Raw genomic sequence first — 23,094 nt, 5'->3', positions numbered from 1 at the left:
GCTGTGGTTGGAGACCTGAGGAGGGGACAGAGCCCAGCCCCTTTCCTGTGGCTGAGCAGGCCTCTGTGCCCATGACGCCTATCTTCGGGGGCCTGGGGGCTGTGGGTGTATGTCCTCCCTGCTGGCTCCCCCAGCCCCTGCTGCTTGATGCTCTTGGAACTCTTCCCTAAGGAGTCAGTCCCCTAGAGGCCTATCAGGGAATCCTTTTGTATCTGCACTTTGGGTTTTAGTTTCAAAGCTCCATCAGGTACAGCTCACGTTTCAGGATGTGTGGAAAGCTTGAGTGAGGGCTCCCCCGGTTTGTCCTAGCTCCACCTTCCTTAGAGGGAGAGGGCTGTTGCAGACCCCCATCCATGCCACACCAGCTCAGCACTGCACATCTCAAGGTGATTCGCAAGACAGCTGGTGCCTCCTGGCCTTCCTGCACCAGGCCAAGGGGCACCTCAGAGGACGCTGGATCCTTTGCCTCTTCTTGATTGAGGGATCTCTCTATATATGAATGTGTGTATATAAATATAAATATACATACACACACACACACACACACACACATATATATATATATAAATATATATGAGATTTATTTTTGTCTGGAATTCTGTTAGAAAAGTAAAGAAAAAGCAAATGCTATTGATTTATCTCAGGGTACCCAAAGAGGCTGTAGTCACTTTTTGGTACTAGGAAAGGCAGCAAATGCATTTCCTGACTTTTAAGCATTTCCTTGTTGGAAGCCATAGAGGGCCAGGCCAAGTCGCTGACAGTGACTTTGCGATCGAATAAAAAGACCCTTGAAGGGGAAGCAAGAAAAAAAGAAGAAGAAGAGGAAGGAGAAGAAGAGGAAGAAGAAGAGGAAGGAGAAGAAGAAGGAGAAGAAGGAGAAGGAGAAGAAGGAGAGGAAGAGGAAGAGGAAGAAGAAGAGAGAAGAAGAAGAGAAGAAGAGGAAGAGAAAGAGGAAGAGGAAGAAGAAGAAGAAGAAGAAGAAGAAGAAGAAGAAGAAGAAGAAGAAGAAGAAGAAGAAGAAGAAGAAGAAGAAGAGTCAGTTTAAGCAATCTGTTCCAAACTTGAAAAGGGCTTGTTCATTAGCTCACATAGGTCTCCCAGTGATTATTCTGCTCACCGGTTAGCCAAGGAATACACTAAGACTCTAAGCCATGGAAGACCTTGATGGAGGTTGCACGGCCAAGGAAAAGAAGTACTGGGGCTTACATCCAGGTCTGTCAGACTTCACATCTACCATGCTTCCTTTCTATCAAGCTTGCCCCAGGAATGGATGGGAGATCTCAGAAGCTGGGACCCACATTTGCCCCTACAAAGACAGGTTGTGTGTGACCCCACCCAAGTACCTGCTGGAGGCGGCTCCTGATGTCAGAGGCACAGAGCTGGAGCATGTGCAAGTAGGAGACCTCAGTGTCGATGAGCTCTCGGACAGCCAGCCTCTGATGAAGCAGCGATCTGTCCTCAGAGGCCCTACCTTCCCCGTCCGGACTCCCTGACCTGGAGGACGGCTCATCGGCTCCATGCTTGGCCATGTCAGCAGGTTCTGGGAAAAGCAAAAGCATCCCCACTCACTTCCAGGAAGAACTATTGGGACATGCTGTCTCTAATTCAATGACAATTACTCATCAAGCGGCCTAAAAACATCTTAAGCTGCAAACAGAGTCAAGATGAACTGTTTATTAGCATTTGTAGGCAGTACCTGAACAATATTGAAAGGCAGGTAACAGCTCTGATAACTCTTGACATTTTAGGTGGTGGCTCATGCCTGTAATCCCAGCACTTTGGGAGGCCAAGGTGGGCAGATCACCTGACGTCAGGAGTTCGAGACCAGCCTGCCCAACATGATGAAACCCCGTCTCTACTAAAAATACAAAAATTAGCCAGGCATGGTGGCGGGCTCCTGTAGTCCCAGCTACTCAGATACGCTGAGCAGAAGAATCACTTGAACCCGGGAGGCAGAGGTTGCAGTGAGCCAAGATCACACCACTGCACTCCAACCTGGGCAACAGAGCAAGACTCTTTCAAAAAAAAATTTTTTTTAATAGATAATTCTTGACATTTTGAATTCATTTCCCAGGACCCAGACAACATGCTTGCCTGGCTTTTCTTCTATTTCCAATCCAGCTCTTGACCTAGATTTCTTTATCTGGTGCAGCTGAATCTCTTTCACCCTCTCCCAGTGGTCCCCCTACACCCCATCCCACCAGCTACCCCATTTAGGCCTTACTACCCATCGCCTGGGCTATTTCCACAGCCCTCAGAGTCATCCTTCCTAATCCACACTGCTCTCCTGCCACCACCACACCCATTCTTTCTGGACACGTTTCCAGTTTAAACTCCCTGAAACAAAGCTTGTGAACATGGTGTGCCCTGCTGTAAGACTTTAGTAGCTTCCTGCTGCTCAGTGATCTGATTCCAACCTCATTTCCCCTTCACAGACTGCACTCCAGGCTCTAACTTCATTTCCTCTTCACAGGTTGTACTGCAGTGGAAAGAGAGTTGAGTGCTCTTCTCCATACCTGTATTGGCGTTTGCTGCTTTTGCACTTGCCATGGCCCCTCCTGTGTTCCTATCCCCCAGCATTCACTTCTCTAAGGCCACTCTTGATCCTCCCCTCATTTCTCACTCCCACCAGCTGCACTTTTCTTCTCTGAAACTCCTACAATCCTTTATCTCTAACTTATAAAGTATCAAGGGCCCGGGTGCGGTGGCTCGCGCCTGTAATCCCAGCACTTTGGGAGGCTGAGGTGGGCAAACCACCCGGGTCAGGAGTTCGAGACCAGCCTGGCCAACATGGTAAAACCGCATTTCTACTCAAAATACAAAAATTAGCCGGGTGTGGTGGTGCACACCTGTAATCCCAGCTACTCGGGAGGCTGAGGTCAGAGAATCACTTGAACCCAGGAGGTGGAGGTTGCAGTGAGCCGAGATTGCGCCACTGCCCTCCAGCCTGGGTGACAGAGCAAGACTCCATCTCAAAATAATAATAAAGCGTAAAGGGCAATACCATGGACAAGATGATCTGAAAAACTTTCCTACTACAAAACACTTAGGAATGCTAGATCAGCTCTAATAAACTTTTTAACTGCATGACAGATCTTGTAAGAGAGGAAAAGAAATCACTAGGGCCCTCAAACAGGGAATTGAAAACTACGGTGGGGAGCAGCTGAGCTGATGCAGCTGTGGCCTAAAGTAGAGGGGTGGGTAGGGAAGACAGTATTTGAAACTCAGTGAACCAGAGACTTGGGCTTAGTGCCCAGGTAGGAATAGGAGACAAGCTCCTTCACAGAACTGGGACACCCCCAGCCACAAGGACTTCTGTGAAATGGTGGATCAGAAAAAAAAAAAAAAAAAATGCAGCTATCCACACAGAAGATGACAAAGACAGTTCATCCTGGCTTGGGTTCTGGGTGAGGAAAAAAGGTCTCCTTCATAACATAAATTTGTAACAACACACCTGCCTTCACTGGGTTTAGGTCCAAATCAATGCTACACATGTGGTCCAGGTGGCCCAAAGCTGATAAATTTATACAAAAAGAAATCCTGAATTCTGAGTGGCCACAACAAAATGAAATGTTTCCAGAAGGACATGTCTTTAACTTAGGCCACAGATAACCATGTCCTGAAGATGAGTTTAGAATAAAAAATATAAGAATGCCCCTGTGAGTGAGTACCAGCAGAAACAACAAGAGCAGGAGTAGACTCCAAGAGTGTCAGATAACCAACCAGTCAGATACAGACCAAAACAGAAACAGGGAAAGAGGAAAGACACTAGGACAAAAAATACAGACCTGTATAATGTTTTACAAGTACCAAATAGGGCTGGGCACAGTGGCTCATGTACGTAATCCCAGAACTTTGGGAGGCTAAGGCAAGAGGCTTGCTTGAGCCCAGGAGTTCAAAACCAGCCTGGGCAACATAGTGAGATTTTGTCTCTACAGAAAAATTTTTTTTGTAATTAGTCAGGCATGATGGTACATGCCTGTGGTCCCAGCTACTCAGGAGGCCAAGGTAGGAGGATTGCTTGAGCCCAGGAGGTGGAAGTTGCAGTAAGCCAAGATTGCACCACTGCACTCTAGCTTGGGTGACAGAGCGAGACCCTGTCTCAAAAACAAACAAACAAACAAACACAACAACAAAAGAACATGGACACAGTAAGATACACAATTGTTACACAACATCCCTCATGTTGCCTTTTCACCTAATTCGCTCCAGTCCCCATCCTATCCTACTCCTTGGCAACCACAAACGTGTTCTCCATTTCTATAATTGTGTCCTTTCCCGAAATTCATGTAAATGGAATCACACAGTATGTAATCTTTTAGGATTGGCTTTATTCAGTCAGCATAATTCCCTGGAGATTCATGTATATTGTGGGTATCAATAGTTATAGTTCCTTCCTTTTTATTGCTGAGTAGCTGAGATACTTTGTTTAAAAAAGTACAGAGGATACATGGCAAAAATGTTAAAATTAAACAAAGCTAGGAGGTAAGTACGTGGGTATTTGTTGTTTTGTGCTTTGTTATTTTCTGGATGGTTAAAATACTTCATGATATTTAAAATGGCACAGATCCCATGTAACCTTGTGCTCAGGGTGCTCATTTTCCTGGCTAGACACTAAGCTCTTGGAGGCAAGATGAGCACCTATTCATCTTGTATCCTCCTCTGTGCCTCACCATGCTGATGATTAATACTATTTACTACACAAATGGTTCTTATGGATGTATTAGTAGTTGCTGAAGTTTCTGTCTTAGGCCGAAGGCATTGTTCCATAGATCGGAGAGTACATAAATGGATGTTTGGGGAGGGCAGGGATGTACAGAGGGCAAAGGCCCAGAAAGATCCTGAAACAAATCTGTCTGATGCATAGCTGTATTCTGGCTCCCAAACACACCCTGTGATCTGCTGATTTGTCCCTGGCCTGAATGGCAACATTCACTACCTGTGCACAGCTTCCCTAGAAAGATCCCCATAGAATTTCAGGAAAGCTATTCAGGTTCCACAAGTCAAAAGTGTTGCTAAATAAATAAAATCATGAGAAATACTTTACAGAGAACTACTAAAGACTTAAAACAGCATTAATTTGCACTTAGGTTAATTGCAATCTAGACCTCCTAGCAGGAAAAACCTCTCTGTAGCAGCATGTGTTATCCCTTAGATTATAGCCTGTGTAATGGAAAAACCTCATTGTTATTTCTTTAAAAACATCATGCCCTTATTTGATCATTACACATTGTATACAGGTATCGAAATATCACATATACTCCCCAACTATTAGATATCCATTTAAAATAGCATGAAAAATAAACTAATAATTGTTTAAAGGAAAAATATCTATACTATTCAGCAATAAAAGAAATGAAGTACAACTGACCCTTGAACAGCATGGGTTTGACTGCATGGGTCCACTTACACACAGAATTTCTTCTGCCTCTGCCACCCCCGAGACAGCAAGGGCAACCCCTCCTCCTCCTCAGCCTACTCAACACAAAGACCACAAGGATGAAGACCTTTATGATGATCCACTTCCACTTAGCGAATAGTAAACATTTTTTCTCTTCTCCATGATTTTTTAAATAACGTTTTCTTTTCTCTAGCTTACTTTAAGAATACAGTATATAATACATATAACATACAAAATATGTGTTAATCAACCGTTTATGTTATCAGTAAGGCTTCCAGTGAACAGTGGACCATCAGTAGTTAAGTTTTTGGTGAGTCAGAAGTTATAAGTGGATTTTCCCTGGCACATGTTGGTGCCCCAACCCCCATGTTGTTCAAGGATCAACTGTATTGATATGTCCTACAACATGAATGAATCTTAAAAACATTATGCTTAGTGAAAAAAGGCAACCACAAAGGGCCACATATTTTATTATTGCATTTATATGAAATGACCAGAATAAGCTAATCTATAGAAACAGAAACAGAAAGATTGGCAATTGCCTAAGGCTGAGGGGATGGAGAATTGGAGTTTGGAGCTGAAGGATGCAACGTTTTCTGGGGAAATGATGAAAATGTTCTAAACTGTGGTGATGGGTGCACAAGTCTGTGAATATACTAGAAACTACTGATTTGTACACTTTAAATGGGCAAACCATATGATATGAATTATAGCTCAGTAAAGCTGCTACCAAAACAATATTATAGAATATCAAATGCTGGCAGGAATGTGGAGAAACTGGATCTCTCATACACTGCTGGTGAAAATGTAAAATGCCTGGGTACAGTGGCTTACACCTGTAATCTCAGCACTTTGGAAGGCTGAGGTGGGTGGATCACCTGTGGTCAGGAGTTCAAGACCAGCCTGACCAACATGGCAAAACCCCGTCTCTACTAAAAATATAAAAATTAGCCGGGTGTGGTGGTGGGCACCTGTAATCCCAGCTACTCAGGAGGCTGAGACAGGAGAATTGCTTGAACCCAGGAGACGGAGGTTGTGATGAGCCAAGATCGTGCAACTGCACTCCAGCCTGGATGACAGAGCGAGACTCCATCTCAAACAAAAACAAAAACAAAAACAAACAAACCAAAAAAAAACAAGAAAATGTAAAATGGTACAGCCACTCTGGAAAACAGTTTGTCAGTTTCTTCAAAAATAAAACATACACTTTCTGTATAACTCAGCAATTGCATGTCTGGACATCCCGCAGTAAGAGAACTTATGTACAAAAACCTGTACATAAGTGTTCACAGAAGCTTTATTTGTAATATTCAAAAACTGGAAACAACCAAAATTTCCTTTAATAGATGATGGTTAAACAAACAGTGGTACATCCATGCCACTGAATACCCAGAAATGAAAAGGAACGAACTGCTGATACAGCAACAGCTTGGATGGTTCTCGAGGGCATGATGCTATGTGAAAAAAAGCCAATCTTTAAATGTCACATACTGTGTGATTCCATTTAATAACAAAGAAAATTGTAGAGATAGAGAACAGATTTGTGGCTGCCTGGTTAGAGATGGGGATGGACAGCAGGTGGGTGTGAGTATAAAAGAATAATAACAGAGAGAACTTTGTGGTGACAGTGTTATTGCCTACAACAGAATATTCTGTAATTTAATTGAGGTGGTGACTACACAAATCTACACATGATAAAATGGAATAGAACAATCAAACACAAACACATATATTATACCAATGCCCATTTCCTGGTTTTGATGTTGTGCTATATTTAAATAAGATGTAACCATTGGGGAAACATGGGTGAACAGTACAGAGGACCTCCCTTTGCTATTGTTGCAACCTCACCTTGATGTATAATTATTTCAAAATAAAAATGTAAAAGCAAAATATTATACAGATGCTCTTCGACTTACAATGAGGTTATGTCCTGATAAACCCATTATAAGTTGAAAAATGTATAAGTAAAAAATGTATGAAATATACCTGACACCTAGTGAACATCATAGCTTAGCCTAGATTACTTCGAACATGCTTAGAACACTTACATTAGCCTACAGTTGCCCAAAATCATCTAATACAAAAATCTGTTTTATAACAAAGTGTTCAATATCTAGAGTAATTAATTGAATACAGTATCGAAAGTGAAAAATCGAATAGTTGTATGGGTACTCAAAGTACGGTTTCTACTGAATGTGTATCATTTTTGCACCATCTTACAGTCAAAAATTCATAAAGTCGAATCATCATAAGTCGGCGACTGTCTGTATAGCTTAAGTTATTCACTATCTTTGCAATACTCTCAGGACAAAGCAGCTTAAAAGCCTGGGAGAAGCCAGGCAAATGGTCTCACACCTATCATCCCAGCTACTCAGGAAGCTGAGGAGGGAGGATCACTTGAGTCCAGGAGTTCAAGGCTGCAGTGAGCTATGAGGGCACTACTGCACTCCAGCCTGGGCAACAGAGAGAGACCTCATCTCTTAAAAAAAGACAAAGGCTGGCCGAGCACGGTGGCTCACGCCTGTAATCCTCAAACTTTGGGAGGCTGAGGTGGGTGGATTGACTGAGCTCAGGAGTCTGACACCAGCCTGGGCAGAAGCAATAGCTTGCTGCAGAAGTATTAACTCTAGAACATTCAACTTTTTTTTTTTTTTTTTTTTGAGATGGAACACAAAAGTCCTAGCTCCTCAGGAGGCTGAGGCAGGAGGACTGTTTTGAGCCCAGGAGGTTGAGCCCACAGAGAGCCATGCACGGCATGGCCATGATTGTGCCGCTGCAGCCTGGGCATCAGGGAGAGACTCGGTCTCAAAAAAGAAAAAAAGAACTAAAAGAGGTCCTCTGTACTGTTCACTCATGTTTCCCCAGTGGTTACATCTTATTTAAATATAGCACAACATCAAAACCAGGAAATGGGCATTGGCATAATACATGTTTGTGTTTGATTGTTCTATTCTATTTTATTACGTGTAGATTGGTGTAGCCACCACCTCAATTAAATTACAGAACACACCTATAATCCCAGAACTTTGGGAGGACGAGGCAGGAGGATCACTTTAGCTCAGGAGTTTGAGACCACAGTGGGCAACGTGGTGAAACCCCATCTCTATAAAAAATACAAAAAAATTAGCCGGGTGTGGTGATGCACATCTGGAGTCCCAGCTACTCTGGAGTCTGAGATGGCAGCCATTCTCTGCCTGGGAGGCAGAGGTTGCAGTAAGCCAAGAGCCAAGATCACACCACTGCACTCCAGCCTGGGCAAGAAGAGCGAAACTCTGTCTCAAAAAAAAAAAAAAAAAAAAGAATAAAATAGCCAGGCCAGACGCGGTGGCTCACACCTGTAATCCCAACACTTTGGGAGGCCAAGGTGGGCTGATCACGAGGTCAGGAGTTCGAGACCAGCCTGACCAACATGGTGAACCCTCGTCTCTACTAAAAATACAAAAATTAGCCAGGCGTGGTGGTGTGCACCTGTGATCCCAGCTACTCAGGAGGCTGAGGTAGGTGAATTACTTGAACCTGGGAGGCAGAGGTTGCTGTGAGCCAAGATTGTGCCACTGCACTCCAGCCTGGGCAACAGAGTGAGACTCCATCTCAAAAAAAAAAAAAAAAGTTGAATGATCTGCAGTTAATACTTCTGCAGCAAGCTACTGCTTCTGATTCTAGAATAGAATAAAACTGAGTTAATCCTCTTCTCTCTCTTCTCTTCTGTTCACACTGGCACAGAGGGATTTGGGCATTCCCACATTCATTCAACAAGTATTTGGAGCAACTACTACATGCCAAGCATTTTGCAGGATTCCAGAAATACAAAGATCAGGAAAAAGTAGGTCTACAATTAGGATAAGGTATTTAAAATATCTGGTTATTTGTTCCAGGTTTCACTCCACTAAAAGCAGAGGAACTATTTAAATTAAAACATGATGTAGGTTGGGCACAGTGGATCATGCCTGTAATCCCAACATTTTGTGATGCTAAGGTGGGAGGATTGCTTGAGCTCAGGAGGTGGAGACCAGCCTGGGAAACACAGTGAGACCCCATCTCTATTAAAAAAAAAAAAATTTAAATTAGCCAGGCAGCCGGGCATGGTGGCTCACACCTGTAATCCCAGCACTTTGGGAGGCCAAGACGGGATGATCACCTGAGGTCAGGAGTTCAAGACCAGCCTGGCCAACATGGTGAAACCCCGTCTCTACTAAAAATACAAAAATCAGTCAGGCGTGATGGCGGGTACCTGTAATCCCAGCTACTCGGGGGGCTGAAGCAGGAGAATCACTTGAACCTGGGAGGCAGAGGTTGCAGCGAGCTGAGATCTCGCCACTGCATTCCAGCTTGGGCAACAAGAGGGAAACTCCGTTTCAAAAACAAAACAAAACAAAAAATTAGCCAGGCATGGTGGTGCATGCCTGTAGTCCCAGCTACTTGGAATGCTGAGGTGGGAAGATCGCTTGAACTCCGGAAGTTGAGGCTACAGTGAGCAGTGATCATGCCACTGCACTCCAGCCTGGACAACAGAGTGAGATCCTGTCTTATAAATAAATTAATTAATAAAACATTATGTGTCAATTAAAAACATAATAAAACTTTTAAAAAATGATATGGACATCCTGATTATTTAATCCCTTTCAAGAGAGAAAAGTAACAAGAGGAAACAATATTCCAAACTTTTTTTTTTTTTAAGAGACAGGATCTCACTCTGTCACCCAGGGCTGGAGCACAGTGATGCAATCCTGGGCTCAAGCAATCCTCCCACACAGTTGGGACTACAGACATGTGCCACCATACCCAGCTAATTTTCTAACTTTTTGTAGAGACAGGGTCTCACTTGTTTCCGAGGCTGGTCTCTAACTCCTGGCCTCAAGTGATCCTCTCATCTTGGCCTCCCAGCGCACTGGGATAACAGGCATGAGCCACTGAGCCTGGCCTAGTTTTGACCAACTGGAGGAACTGAATGGAAAAATGGAACTAAGCAGATCTCTGGGGAAAGTGAAACTATCATTTGAAAGTTCTTTCAGAAGATAAAATGTCAGGGCAGGGAAAGTTGAGGATCCATCAGCTAGCTGCCCAAGGCTTTAAAGGGGAGCCATTTTATTTATTTTTTTTTAATTTTTTTTCTTTCCCTTTCTTACTCCCAGGAGGAGCCAATTTAAACATTTAAGGAAGGCGGGAAAAAGGAAAACAATCTGGTCTCAGACTCCAGGAATGGTTCATAGAAAGCTGTCAAAGGTGAAGCTCAGACATCATGAGAGCAAAGGATCCTGTTGAAGAATAAAGGGGCCGGGCATGGTGGCTCATGCCCATAATCCCAGCACTTTGGAAGGTCAGGCGGGCAGATCACATGAGGCCAGGAGTTCGAGACCAGCCTGGCCAACATGGCAAAACCCCATCTCTGCTAAAAAATACGAAAACTTAGCCAGGCGTGGTAGCACACGCCTGTAATCTCAGCTACTTGGGTGGCTGAGACACAAAAATTGCTTGAACCTTGGAGGCAGAGGTTGCTGTGAGCTGAGATCATGCCACTGCACTCCAGCCTGGCATGGAGTGCAGGCACTCTATTAAATATTTTACTTGGATTATATTAAGAAATCTTATAACAACCCTGTAAGAAAGAAAATCTGACAGAGCAAGATTCTGTCTCAAAAAAAGAAACAAACAAACAAACAGGCCGGGCACCGTGGCTCACGCCTGTAATCCCAGCACTTTGGGAGGCCAAGGCGGGCAGATCACGGGGTCAGGAGTTCAGGACCAGCCTGACCAACATGGTGAAACCCTGTCTCTACTAATAATACAAAAAAATTAACCGGGCGTGGTGGCACATGCCTGTAATCCCAGCTACTCAGGAGGCTGAGGCAGGAGAATCGCTTGAACCCAGGAGGCGGAGGTTGCACTGAGCTGAGATCATGCCACTGCACTCCAGCCTGGGCGACAGAGTGGAGTCTCCAAAAAAAAAAAAAAAGAATAAAGGGAGGGAAGACCTACAGAAACAGGAATGTGCACATAGGGACCCTGGCTACCAAGCCTGGTTTATAAAGATAGACACCATAGTCAGAAGGGAGGATCCTGTACAAAGAGCTTCCAGAACTCTAAAACCCCCAAAAGAGCTGGAATCAACAAAATTATAAGGATCACTTCCAAAGTCCCATCCCTACTATCACTACCAAGCATATTTTAAGACCGATGTTCAGAAAAAGTAAGAGAGAGGCACACTGTTTGGTGAAGTGCTTTCCTCTTCTTAGTCCTAAAGATTGATTGTGAGAGGTATGGTGAAGGTTAGGAGCCCAGGCCCTGGAGCCAGAGAAATGTCATTTCAAATGCTGATTCTGCAATCCATTAGCTGGCTTTCCTAGGATATTTATATAACCTTTCTTACAGGGTTGTTATAAGATTTCTTAAGATAATCCAAGTAAAATATTTAATAGAGTGCCTGGTACATGGTAAACTCTCAATTATAGTAGCTGTGGTTTTTTGCTTCTATTATTGTTAAGATGGAAAGGGTAGCATTACCATTGATCAGATGTATGAAGTTGTCTAAAGACACATGGCCGATCTAGATGCATAATATTTAAGCAGGTGCCATGAACAGCTAATCGTAATAATAAGAAGAACTATATATCAGAGCGTTACTGAGAATAAGACTAATACCATAGAAACAGAACTGAGAGACTGAGAGAGAGACTGAAATGATGGCATGACTCATTTCAGCCATGATAGAGGCTGATTCCCTTTTTCATATGAGTGAATACATTTTTATTCCTCATCCCCCTTTTGCCTAAGCCACTCTGAGCTGGATTTCTGCCACTTGATTAAAACAAATAGTTCATTAGCCCTTAGAAAGGGAAACAGAGATCATCTGGAGTCAGCATAGGCTAATTTAATAAAAACTGGTCATGCCAGAGTTTCCTCATTCTCTTACTGACAGTCAACTAGATCAGTAGATCAAAGGAATGCTGTAGTCCAGTGTATCTGGACCAGGAAGGTGTTGTCAGTCTCTTGTGACATACTTACATGTACGGAATAAGAGGCAGTGGTGGAGGCTGGTGTAGAGGGCACAGACAGGACAGTAATAAGGACTAAAAAGTGATAAAACTACTAAATTCAAAGAGTGTTGATCAGTGTCCACCTCTGGGCTCTGTTTTGTTTTATTAAAGATATCTACTAATTTGTGCTTTCCAACTCTGAGACCATCTGGCTCTAAACCTCCACCACCTTTCTCCTGGACTGGTACAACAGCTTCCTGACTGGATACACAGCATCAGAGTGGAGTGGTCTTTCAAAAACATAAAATTGGGCTGGGCATGGTGGATCACACCTGTAATCCCGGCACTTTGGGAGGCTGAGGCAGGTGGATCACCTGAGGTCAGGAGGTCGAGACCAGCCTGGCCAACATGGCGAAAACCCATCTCTACTGAAAATTAAAAGAAAAATTAGCCAGGCATGGTGGTGCATGCCTGTAGTACCAGCTCGGGAGGCTGAGGCAGGAGAATCACTTGAAACTGGGAGGCGGAAGTTGCAGTGAGCTGAGATTGCGCCACTGCACAACCTGAGCAACAGAGCAAGACTCCATCTCAAAAACAAAAACAAAAAACAGAAAAACAGAAAATTTGTCACTTTACTTCTCTGCTTGAAACCCAGACAAGTCTATCACTGATTTCCATCACACTTCAAAAGAACCACTCCTTTCCCATGATAATTATTTTGTTTATTCTATTTGTTGTATGACTCAGAGTTTCATTCAAAATAATGTAAACTCCATGAGGGCAGGGATCATGTGTCTATTATTCATCGGTGCATTACCTAGTGGTTACTCTAGATCTAGCGTTTAGTTGGTGCTCAATTAATTGAATTAATGAATGAAAGACATGGGCAAACACTGGCAGAATAAATATCAAATTGTCAATGACATTGTTGCAACTGGAGTTAGACTGATATGGTCATACACAACTCTTGGTTCTTCTTGGAAGCCACCAAAAAGTTTGAGGTCAGGTATGGAATAGTAACTCCCTTTGAATTTTATATAAAATGAAAAATACAGGCCAGGCACAGTGGCTCACACTTGTAATCCAAGCACTTTGGAAGGCCAAGGCAGGCGGATCACTTGAGGTCAGGAGTTCGAGACCAGCTGGCCAACATGGTGAAACCCTGTCTCTACTAAAAATACAAAAATTAGCTGGGCATGGTGGCATACACCTGTAATCCCAGCTACTTGGGAGGCTGAGGCAGGAGACTCACTAGAACCCAGGAGGCAGAGGTTGCAGTGAGCCCAGATCACGCCACTGCACTCCAGCCTGGGCAACAGAGCAAGACTCCGTCTCTAAATAAATAAATAAATAATACAGTGTGCACTATGTAGTGTTTTTTGCCTGGGGCTTTCTTTCAGAAAAATTATTTTGAGATCCATTCATATGGAAGCATGTATCAATACATCATTACTTTCCATTGCTTAGCAGAATTCTGTTATATGGATATACCACAATTTGTCTCTTCACACACTGAATAAACAACTGTTTGTTTCCTGTTTCACTATTACAATAAAGCTGGGCCTAGGAGTGAAGTTTCCAGATAACATGATAAGTGTATATTTAACTGTATAAGTTAAGTGTGTATTTAACTAAGATCTTTTTGAAAGTAGTTGTACCATTTTACATTGCAACCAATGGTATATAAGAGTTCCAGTTCCTCTACCTTCTGGTCAACATCTGGTAGAGCCAATCTTTTCATTTTAGCCATCCTAATAGTTATGAAGTGATATTTCACTGAGGTTTTAATGTGCATTTCCCTAATGAGTAATGATCTTGAGTATCTTTTCAAGTGGTTATTTGCCACCCATATATATTCTTTGGACAACATTTAGAAAAATTGTTTAAATAATGAAAGAGGCTCTTGCTCATTATATAACTAAATAAACAATATAGAAACATATAAAGAAGGCTGGGCATGGTGGCTCATGCCTGTAATCCTAGCACTTTGGGAGGCCAAGGCAGGCAGATCAACTGAGCTCAGGAGTTCAAGACCAGCCTGGCCAACATGGTGAAACCCTGTCTCTACTAAAAATACAAAAATTAGCCAGAAGTGGTGGCACATGCCTGTAATCCCAGCTACAATCCCAGCTACTCAGGAGGCTGAGGCAGGAGAATCACTTGAACCCAGGAGGTGGAGGTTATTTTGAGCAGAGATCATGCCATTGCACTCCAGCCTGGGCGACAGAGCGAGACTCCATCTCAAGAGAAAAAAAAAAAAAAGAAAAAGAAAAGAAACATATAAAGAACAGTTCAGAGTCAAAATTAGAAAAAACATCCTAATATTTTAGAAACTACTGTGAAACAAAATAGAGCCACAGAGCCAAAAAGGGAAGGAATTTTCCAAGTCACTGTGCTTACAGAAAAGGACTTCTCTGTGTTGATAAATAAATGATTGGAAGTGAGGCGGAAAGACAGCAGCAGACATCCCCTCTCCCATATGCAGACAGACATACACATTCTCTCTCTCTCTCCTGGAGGAAAAACTCCCCTTTATAAATACATGGAAAGGACAGGTGGTATGTGTCTTAACCCAAATCAAACAGCAGCTGTTTGTCCTTAGCCATATTTCCCCAGTTCTATTTGGAAGGCCTAAAAAGGTCTTCCAAAAGAGGAAGGAGACAACACAGTATTTTTTTAAAGCAGTTATTTTTATAGATAAGTGAGTCTGCCCAGGCTATGTCATCACAAGTTTGGATCCATAGATTTAAAGTTCTTGAGCCTTCCAGTATTAGAGAATTAAGAAAATAATAACAATTATTAGAATTACAAAATTCTCTGGGCGCAGTGGCTCATGCCTGTAATCCCAGCACTTTGGGAGGCTGAGGTGGGAGGATCACTGGCATCCAGGAGTTCATGACCAGCGTGGGCAATATAGCAAGACCCCGTGTCTACAAAAAGTAAAAAATTAGCCAGGTGTAGTGGCATATGCCTGTAGTCCCAGCTACTCAGAAGGCTGAGGCAGGAGGATTGCTTGAACCTGGGCGGTTGAGGCTGCAGTGAGTTGTGACTGCATCACTGCACTCAGCCTGGGCGACAGAGTGAGGAGACCCTGTCTCTAAATAAACAAACAAATAAACAAATTCTTCAGCCTATCAATAAACAAGCAATAGGCTTTGGACAGTCAAGCTCTACAAATGCCATTTTGCTTCTGTTACAGCACATGAAAACACATTCCCTACCTCATTAGTTAAATAAAAAGCCATTTATTTGATCTAGGGCAGAATCAACCAAGGCACTGTTTACCACAGTAATCTGCTGATCCAAGAGGGATGTGAGCCAACTGCCAGCAACTCCTATTCCCTGGCAGAAATTCAGCTGAGGCTCTACTGCTGAATAAGGGTGGGTGCTGCTCAGGTCCCAGTTTATGTCCTCTTTCCTCTCATTTAAAAACAAACTCTATAGGCCAGGCACGGTGGCTCACGCCTGTAATCCCAGCACTTTGGGAGGCCGAGGTAAGCGATTGCCTGAGCTCAGGAGTTTGCAATCAGCCTGGGCAACACGGTGAAACCCCGTCTCTACTAAAATACAAAAAATTAACCAGGCATAGTGGCGTGTGCCTGTAGTCCCAGCTACTCGGGAGGCTGAGGCAGGAGAATTGCTTGAACCCAGGAGGCGGAGGTTGCAGTGAACCAAGATCGTGCCATTGCACTCCAGCCTGGGAGACAGTGAGACTTCGTCTAAAACAAACAAACAAGAAACAACAACAAAAAAACGGGGTGTTGACCCCATTTGAAAGAGGCAAGTGAAGCCCAGTAAACACTCCTTGTTACAGTATCTGGTAGTTTCTACTTTCAGCTTTTGACTTGGAGTCAAATATTGAGGGTAGTACCTTGCTGCACCCTTATTTAGGATACCATCACGAAGGTATGTGGTGTGGTCTGACTTTATTTTAGGGCTGACTTTATTTTTTCATGTTTATAATTTTTTAAATTGTATTTTATTTCAGATACAGCCCAATTTCTTCCAGGTCATCACCCTTTCCTAACTACCACAGCTTTGATGATTTTCTGTGTCATCACTTTTTTTTTTAAATTAATTAAATTAAATTAAATTTTTTTAAATTTGAATTTTAAATTAAATTTTAAACTATGTACCTAATAGACGTACATAGTTTCAGGGTACCTGTGATACTTTAATATATTTATAAAGATCAAATCAGTGTACTTGGGATATCCATCACTTTAAATATTGTCTTTTCTTTATGCTAGAACCATTCAAATTATTCTCTTCTAGCTATTTTGAAATATACAATAGATTATTGTAAACTATAGTCACCCTATAATCGTCAGCACTTTTATTGAGCATATATTATGTCAAGCACTAGCCTTTATGTTCATTCTTAAGTCTGACAATAACCTGGAGGATGAAGCAGACACTCTCATCCCCAGTCTACACATAAAACTAGGCCTTGAAGAGGTTAAACTATGCTTCCTGGATCACACAGCTAGCTGTCTGGACGCACAGCAGGTACTCCTCCACCAGCTGCCTCCCTTCAAAGGAGCAAAGAAAGTGCTCTGAAACCACCCTGCCTGAGTACCAGCCTGCAGGCATTCCTTACAGCAGGAATTCATGTCAGATCTCAAACTGTGCACAAGGCTTTGTGTGAACCCTTCTGCGGGGAGTGGACACAGATCTCTAAGGGGTCAGGGACCCCAGAAGGTTAAGAACCAGTGCCCGGGCAGGCTGTCTGCTTCCCCACTGTAAGTTTCTGGCGTTCAGAAGCCGGACGTTCTGACTTCTAGTCCCAGCTTTGGCACGACTTTTCTGAGGGACCTTAGCCAAGTCACCTCACCTATGGATCACGGATTTCTGTTCTCTTTTTTCCTGGCCTTGACTGTCTATTCATAATTATATTTTGCTTGGCAAGGATTCTTTACCATTGTTTGTATTTTTCCGTTGTTATAATGTATGCATTCTTTCTAAAAGCTGTCTGAAATCCTGCACGGAAGAAGGCAGAGAGAAACAGGAACAAAGAATAATAATGTTTTTCCAGGCCGGCTAACCTCCCTGGGCCTCAGTTTCCCACCTGTAAAACGACTAGGGTAGGCCATATGGACCAGGTGGCTTACATTCCCATAAGGCTCAAGACACAAAGCTAGCTACCAAGCAAGTTGGGACCCGGGAGGTCGTCGCATCCTGCCTTTCTGTCCCACCTCCCTTTTCTGATCCTCCCAGCAGCTGTTTCCTGCACCCCTCTCCAGCCCCATCCTGCTTGACCAGGCCCCAAACGCCCAGCGGACTCACCCGCGCGCGCAAGGTGCCTGCCGGCGCTCACGCACGGAGGTCGGCCGCCCGGGCAACAGCGCAGCCGGGGCAGGAGGGGTGCGTCGCCCAGCTCCCGGCACCCGCGCCGCTCCGGGTGGCTGTGCCCACCGAGGGCGCTGGCGGGCGCGGCTATGCCCACGCAGCTGCCTGCGTGCGTGCGCCGCGAGGGGGTGGCTGGTCTCCAGCCTTTGTTAATTGTCTTTCTGGAGCCAGGTTGTTTTCTGTTCGCTGCTCCCGGAGTCAGCCCCGGCCGGCTCGGAACCGTGCCCTGGCTGGCAGCCAACCCGAAGGATTGCAGGAGGAGTTTAGCGACGTGCCGGCACCCACCCTCCCGCGGCCTCTCATTAAGCCACCTTCTCCGGGCTCGTCATCCAGAAAACAGGAGCCGGCATTTAGGCCACCCGGTGGGAATGCTGACCCCGGTATTACTGGATACCTTTGCTGCTGCCCGAATCACCAAACTGTAGGGCTGGGCCTCAATTTAATTCTTAGTGTTGGCTGCCGAGGAGCCCTTGGTTCTTGCCCCAGCTCTCCTGGGAGCCCTGCACAACCTTAGCCAAGTCGGCCAGTCGCTTCCATGACATGACGGTGTTGGTCCATTCTTTCACTCTACTGGGAGCAAGACACTGTTCTGGGCACAGAGAACACAACAGTTAACACGATAGACAAGGTCCTGGCCTTATCGGGCTCCTGTGCAAGACACTAAACCCACCATTGAAAGTGATAGTTGCTATGAAACGCATGTAAAGTTTCATATCGGGGCAACCAAACCTTGTTTGTAGCGTCAGGAATGGACTAGATTAGCTTTTCTCATTCTGCCACTTCTTTTATTCTTATTTTCATTTTTAGGGCTTAATTTAGGGCTTATTATTTATTATTACTGCTGGTAGTAGTCATATTGCTTACTAAGGGCCAGGCGCTATACTAAATGTTTTACTTGTACCGTCTCAATTATCTCATTCACAATTTCTCTAAGAGATAGGTATCATTATTATTATCCTCATTTTCAAGAGAGAGAAACTTAAGCTACAGAGGTGAAAATAACTTGCCCATGACACACAACTACTAAGTGACAGTGCCAGTATTCGAATTCAGACTATCTGAGGGTTCAGGCTGCTTAACCACCACTCTACACTCAGAAAAACACGAAAACCAGAAAAGTGTCTCCTCTTGAATGTGACAGATGAGGGCAACTGAAGGGGAGAGGAGTGGTATAGCTTGCAGAAGAGAAAAACCAAGGGTGCCGGGCGCGGTGGCTCACGGCTGTAATCCCAGGACTTTGGGAAGCTGAGGGGGGGGCAGATCACGAGGTCAAGAGATCGAGACCATCCTTGCCAACACAGTGAAATCCCATCTCTACTAAAAATAGAAAAATTAGCTGGGCGTGGTGGTGCACACCTGTAATCCCAGCTGCTTGGGAGGCTGAGGCAGGAGAATCGCTTGAACCCTGGAGGCGGAGGTTGCAGTGAGCTGAGATCACGCCACTGAACTCCAGCCTGGTGACAGAGCGAGACTCTGTCTCGAAAAAGAAAAGAAAGAAAAAAGAAAAGCAAGGGAAGTTGAGGACTTTTCAAAAAAATAGTCCTATGGATTAGACCTAACCTGTATGATCTTAGAGGCCACCAGGATGCAGAAAGCTGTAAGGAGATGCATTGCAATTTAAAATGTAAGGAAGAACTTTTCTAACAATTTGAGTATTTCAAAAATAACATCAGTTGGCGGGGCACGGTGGTTCATGCCTGTAATCTCTTTGGCACTTTGGGAGGCCAAGGAGGGTAGATCACTTGAGGTCAGGAGTTCGAGGCCAGCCTGGCCAACATGTTGAAACCCCGTCTCTACTAAAAATACAAAAATTAGCTGGGCATGGTGGTGGGCACCTGTAATCCCAGCTACTCAGGAGACTGAGACAGAAGAATTGCTTGAGCACTGGAGGCAGAGGTTGCAGTGAGCCAAGATTACATCACTGCACTCCAGCCTGGGCGACAGAGTGAGACTCTGTCCCAAAAATAATAATAATAATAATAACATCAGTTGCCTGGAGAGCATATCCTGTCACTAAAAGTAAACATTCAAGCAGAGAAGCTTATTAGGGATGCTTCAAAGAAAAGTCTGGTACAAGTTAAAAACTGATTGAGGTGATCTCTAAGTTTCCCTTCAATTTTGATATTTTGTCTATTCTAACCTACTGATAAAGAAACTAAGTGAGTCTTAGAGTGGCTAAGTGGCTTGTCCAAAGTCAGCCGGGAAGTGAAGAGCTGACCCCAAAGCTGAGACTGATTCCTAGATCAGACTTCCTGATTGTTTCCAGGTGAGGGTCTTGTGAGTGCTCAACGCCTCAGTTCACACTCCTGTAAAGTGTGTATGTGCCTGACCAGTTTTTCCTGAATGTGTGAAATCATCTGCTTTACATGTTTTACTTTGCACTTTTTTTCAGAAGTACGTGATGGAATACTTTGCACTTGTAATGTGTGCCCATCTTCCTTGCTTGAGTATTTTGTGGTTTTAGATGTAAGTGTCAACACTCCCCGGGGCAGCTGCTGTATTATAGGATCCCAAGTATTTACTTGGCAATTTAAGGAGACCAAAATAAGCTGGATAATATTTTTCATTTGAAACTGATGTTTCTTTGATTCTATTTTAGGACTTAGTTATTTTGAGTGGCATTTCTAATGCACTGCCACTAATTCCACCATCTTTCACCCTAGTCACACAGATTTTGATGAGCGGCAATCTACTTGTTGACTTTAGAAGGGGCATTATTTTCTCAGTCTTCTGGAGAGATGTTTGCTTTTGACTGGAAACCTCTAACAAAGGAATCCATTTGATTTCTAGAACCTTTACAAAGAAATGGACATCACCTTGCCCTCAGTGACACTAATCCAAAGAAAAAAGGGTTCGCTTTCACTTCTACCTTTGACAGAGTGATCCATTTTTAAATTTTATGTATTTTGAAAAGAAAATACATGTGCCAGTTCAAAATTCAAAAGTATACTGTCAGGGTTAGCTTATTGATCTTTAGATTCCTCTTATTGCCTGCCATAATGCCTTGTGCATAGTAGGTGCTGAATAAGTGTTTGTTGAATGGGTGGATAAGTGAGTGTGAAGACATTGTAGGAGGCAAAGAGGTGGATTAGGGTGGGGCAGCAGACATTTGAGAGTCAAGAGACAACAGCCCCTTTCCTTGGTATTTCTTCTTTTGCCTGAGGTGTATGGGCCTTAAAGGGAGCCCTGACAGAACTCCTAGACCAGTTGCAAATTTGACCATGACTTTATCAAGGGATTTTTACTAAAGTAAGCAGCACTGGAGTCTTTTGGGTTGCACATTACCTAAAGACTAGTTACTAGCCAGAGTCCATGGTTGCAAGCAACAAAAGCTGATTCTGGTTAACCAAAGCAGAAAAGGAATTTCTTGAAAGAGTATTTGGGAGCTCAAAGAATCAGTAGAAAGGCTAGAGAACTGGGTTATTAATATAGACAGGCGCCGTGGGAGGCCAGGTGGCCAGATCCACAGAGGAGACCATGCCAGAGGAAGGATGTTTCTGCTGGACACTGGCAATGCCACTGGCCCTGCCATTCAGGCTCTGGTCCTGGGGACTGGATGCCATAGATGACCTAGCTGCCATTACTGTTACCGGATACTGAATGTCACCACCACTGAAATTCACTAAAATTTACTGAATAAACTTTACACATTGCCTGCTTCTCTTCATTCTTCTTTCCAGAATCATAATCAGAGAAAACTGATACCAAGGCCTTTTGGCTTCCATCAATGAGATCCAGGGCCCTGCTTTACACAATGTCCTGTTTCCCAAATGTATAATGGTAACATGGAGGCTGGGCAGCCAGGAAAATGACAAATGTCCACATGGCAGTCATCTTCTAATAATTTGTAGGCCCCAAACTAAAAGAATTGAAGAACATAATCTGCATAATGTACTTAATACAGCAACTGAGTTGAACGCGCAAAACCTGGAGAAGTGGGTGTTATGTTTGTTTCTCAACCTTTTATAATTTTAGCTAATCAGAGAACTTCTTTATAGCACTAATACTTTCTTCCCATACCATTTTTTTTAATCATTAGTATCACTTGCCGTTCCAGAGGTAAGCAAAAGAAGGTTGAGAAGAAAGAGGTAAATTGTGCCAAATGTGTACTTAGCACCACAATACGGGCAACGCTATGAGTCAAGTAAATACATTTTTCTGATAAATTTTTTAAAAGCTATCTACCTCTTTTAGAGTCTCAGTCTTGGGATCATATCTAATTTTTTATTCTACTTTGTGAAATCTACCACTCTTTCCATAGTAATAATGAAAACAGGTGCTACTTATTGAGTGCCTAATACATGTCAGTAATGTTTCATAGATTGTTTCTAATCCTGACAATCATCCTATGATAGATATTATTTGCATCTTACAGATGATGAAATTGAGGCTCAGAAAGATTAAGTAACTTGTCCAAGATTATATAGCTCATAGGTGACTGGGATTTGAAGCCAAGTCTACTACTATACCACAGTGTTTCTTGTGTGGTTGCTTTCTGCAAAGATCTCTATAACCATGTAAAAAGTGTATTCTACTAAGTCTAGAACGTAAGTTTTGAGAATTATTTCTTCTGTCTCCTGAGATATCAATTTTTTTTTTTCAGACAGAGTCTCTCACTCTGTTGCCCAGTCTGGAGTGCAGTGGCACGATCTCGGCTCACTGCAACCTCTGCCTCCCAGGTTCAAGAGATTCTCCTGCCTTGGCCTCCCTAGTAGCTGGGATTATAGTTGTGCACCACCAGGCCTGGCTAATTTTTGTATTTTTAGTAGAGATGGGTTTTCACCATGTTGGCCAGGCTGGTCTTAAACTCCTGACCTCAGGTGATCCACCTGCCTTGCCTTCCAAAGTGCTGGGATTACAGGTGTGAGCCACCATGCACGGCCCTGAGATATCAATCTGTAAGAAAGACAAGTCAAGAAATTATTGGTTGGCCGGGCGTGGTGGCTCACACATTTATCACATAACAGGCAAATTTATGTTATGGTGGCTAAACATTTATCACATAACAGAAAAATTTAGTAGCCTCATTACTAATGTATGATAATTTTTATAACAAGACTGTCTGCTTTATTGAGCCTATAAGCCAGGCATTCTGCTAGATGATCCTAAAAGATAAGTGTTACCATCTTCTTTCTACAAATGAGAAAACTGACATTTTAAGAGATTCAGAAGCTCACACAGGCCTCGCTACTAGGAAATGACAGAACTGGGACTGAAACCTCAGTAGTATGACTTCAAAGCCTGCATTTCTTCCAGCATCTCTACCCTCTCTGGGCCTATTTTACAATTTCTTTGTTTATTTGTTTGCTTTTGAGACGGAGTCTCGCTTTGTCACTCAGGGTGGAGTGCAATGGCATGATGTTGGCT

General features: G+C 43.5%; 1 protein-coding gene across 2 annotated transcripts in view; it reads right to left on the bottom strand.

Annotated features, from left to right (window-relative positions):
* The window catches only part of ARHGEF37 (Rho guanine nucleotide exchange factor 37), a 53,645-nt gene extending 35,690 nt beyond the window's left edge, over positions 1-17,955 (bottom strand). For both annotated transcript variants that reach the window (XM_004042796.5, XM_055386184.2), the window contains exons 1-2: positions 17,665-17,955; positions 1,344-1,540 (exon numbers count right to left, since the gene is read on the bottom strand). In XM_004042796.5, the coding sequence (XP_004042844.5) occupies positions 1,344-1,529 (186 nt within the window). In that variant the 5' untranslated portion in view covers positions 1,530-1,540; positions 17,665-17,955. The remainder of the gene's footprint in view (positions 1-1,343; positions 1,541-17,664) is intronic.
* Between the last annotated feature and the right edge of the window lie 5,139 nt (positions 17,956-23,094).

This window comes from Gorilla gorilla, chromosome 4 (genome assembly GCF_029281585.2).
Source record: "Gorilla gorilla gorilla isolate KB3781 chromosome 4, NHGRI_mGorGor1-v2.1_pri, whole genome shotgun sequence".
Taxonomy (NCBI): Eukaryota; Metazoa; Chordata; class Mammalia; order Primates; family Hominidae; genus Gorilla; species Gorilla gorilla.
Note: the sequence above shows the minus strand (reverse complement) of the source record. Positions and strands in the feature narration are given on the sequence as shown.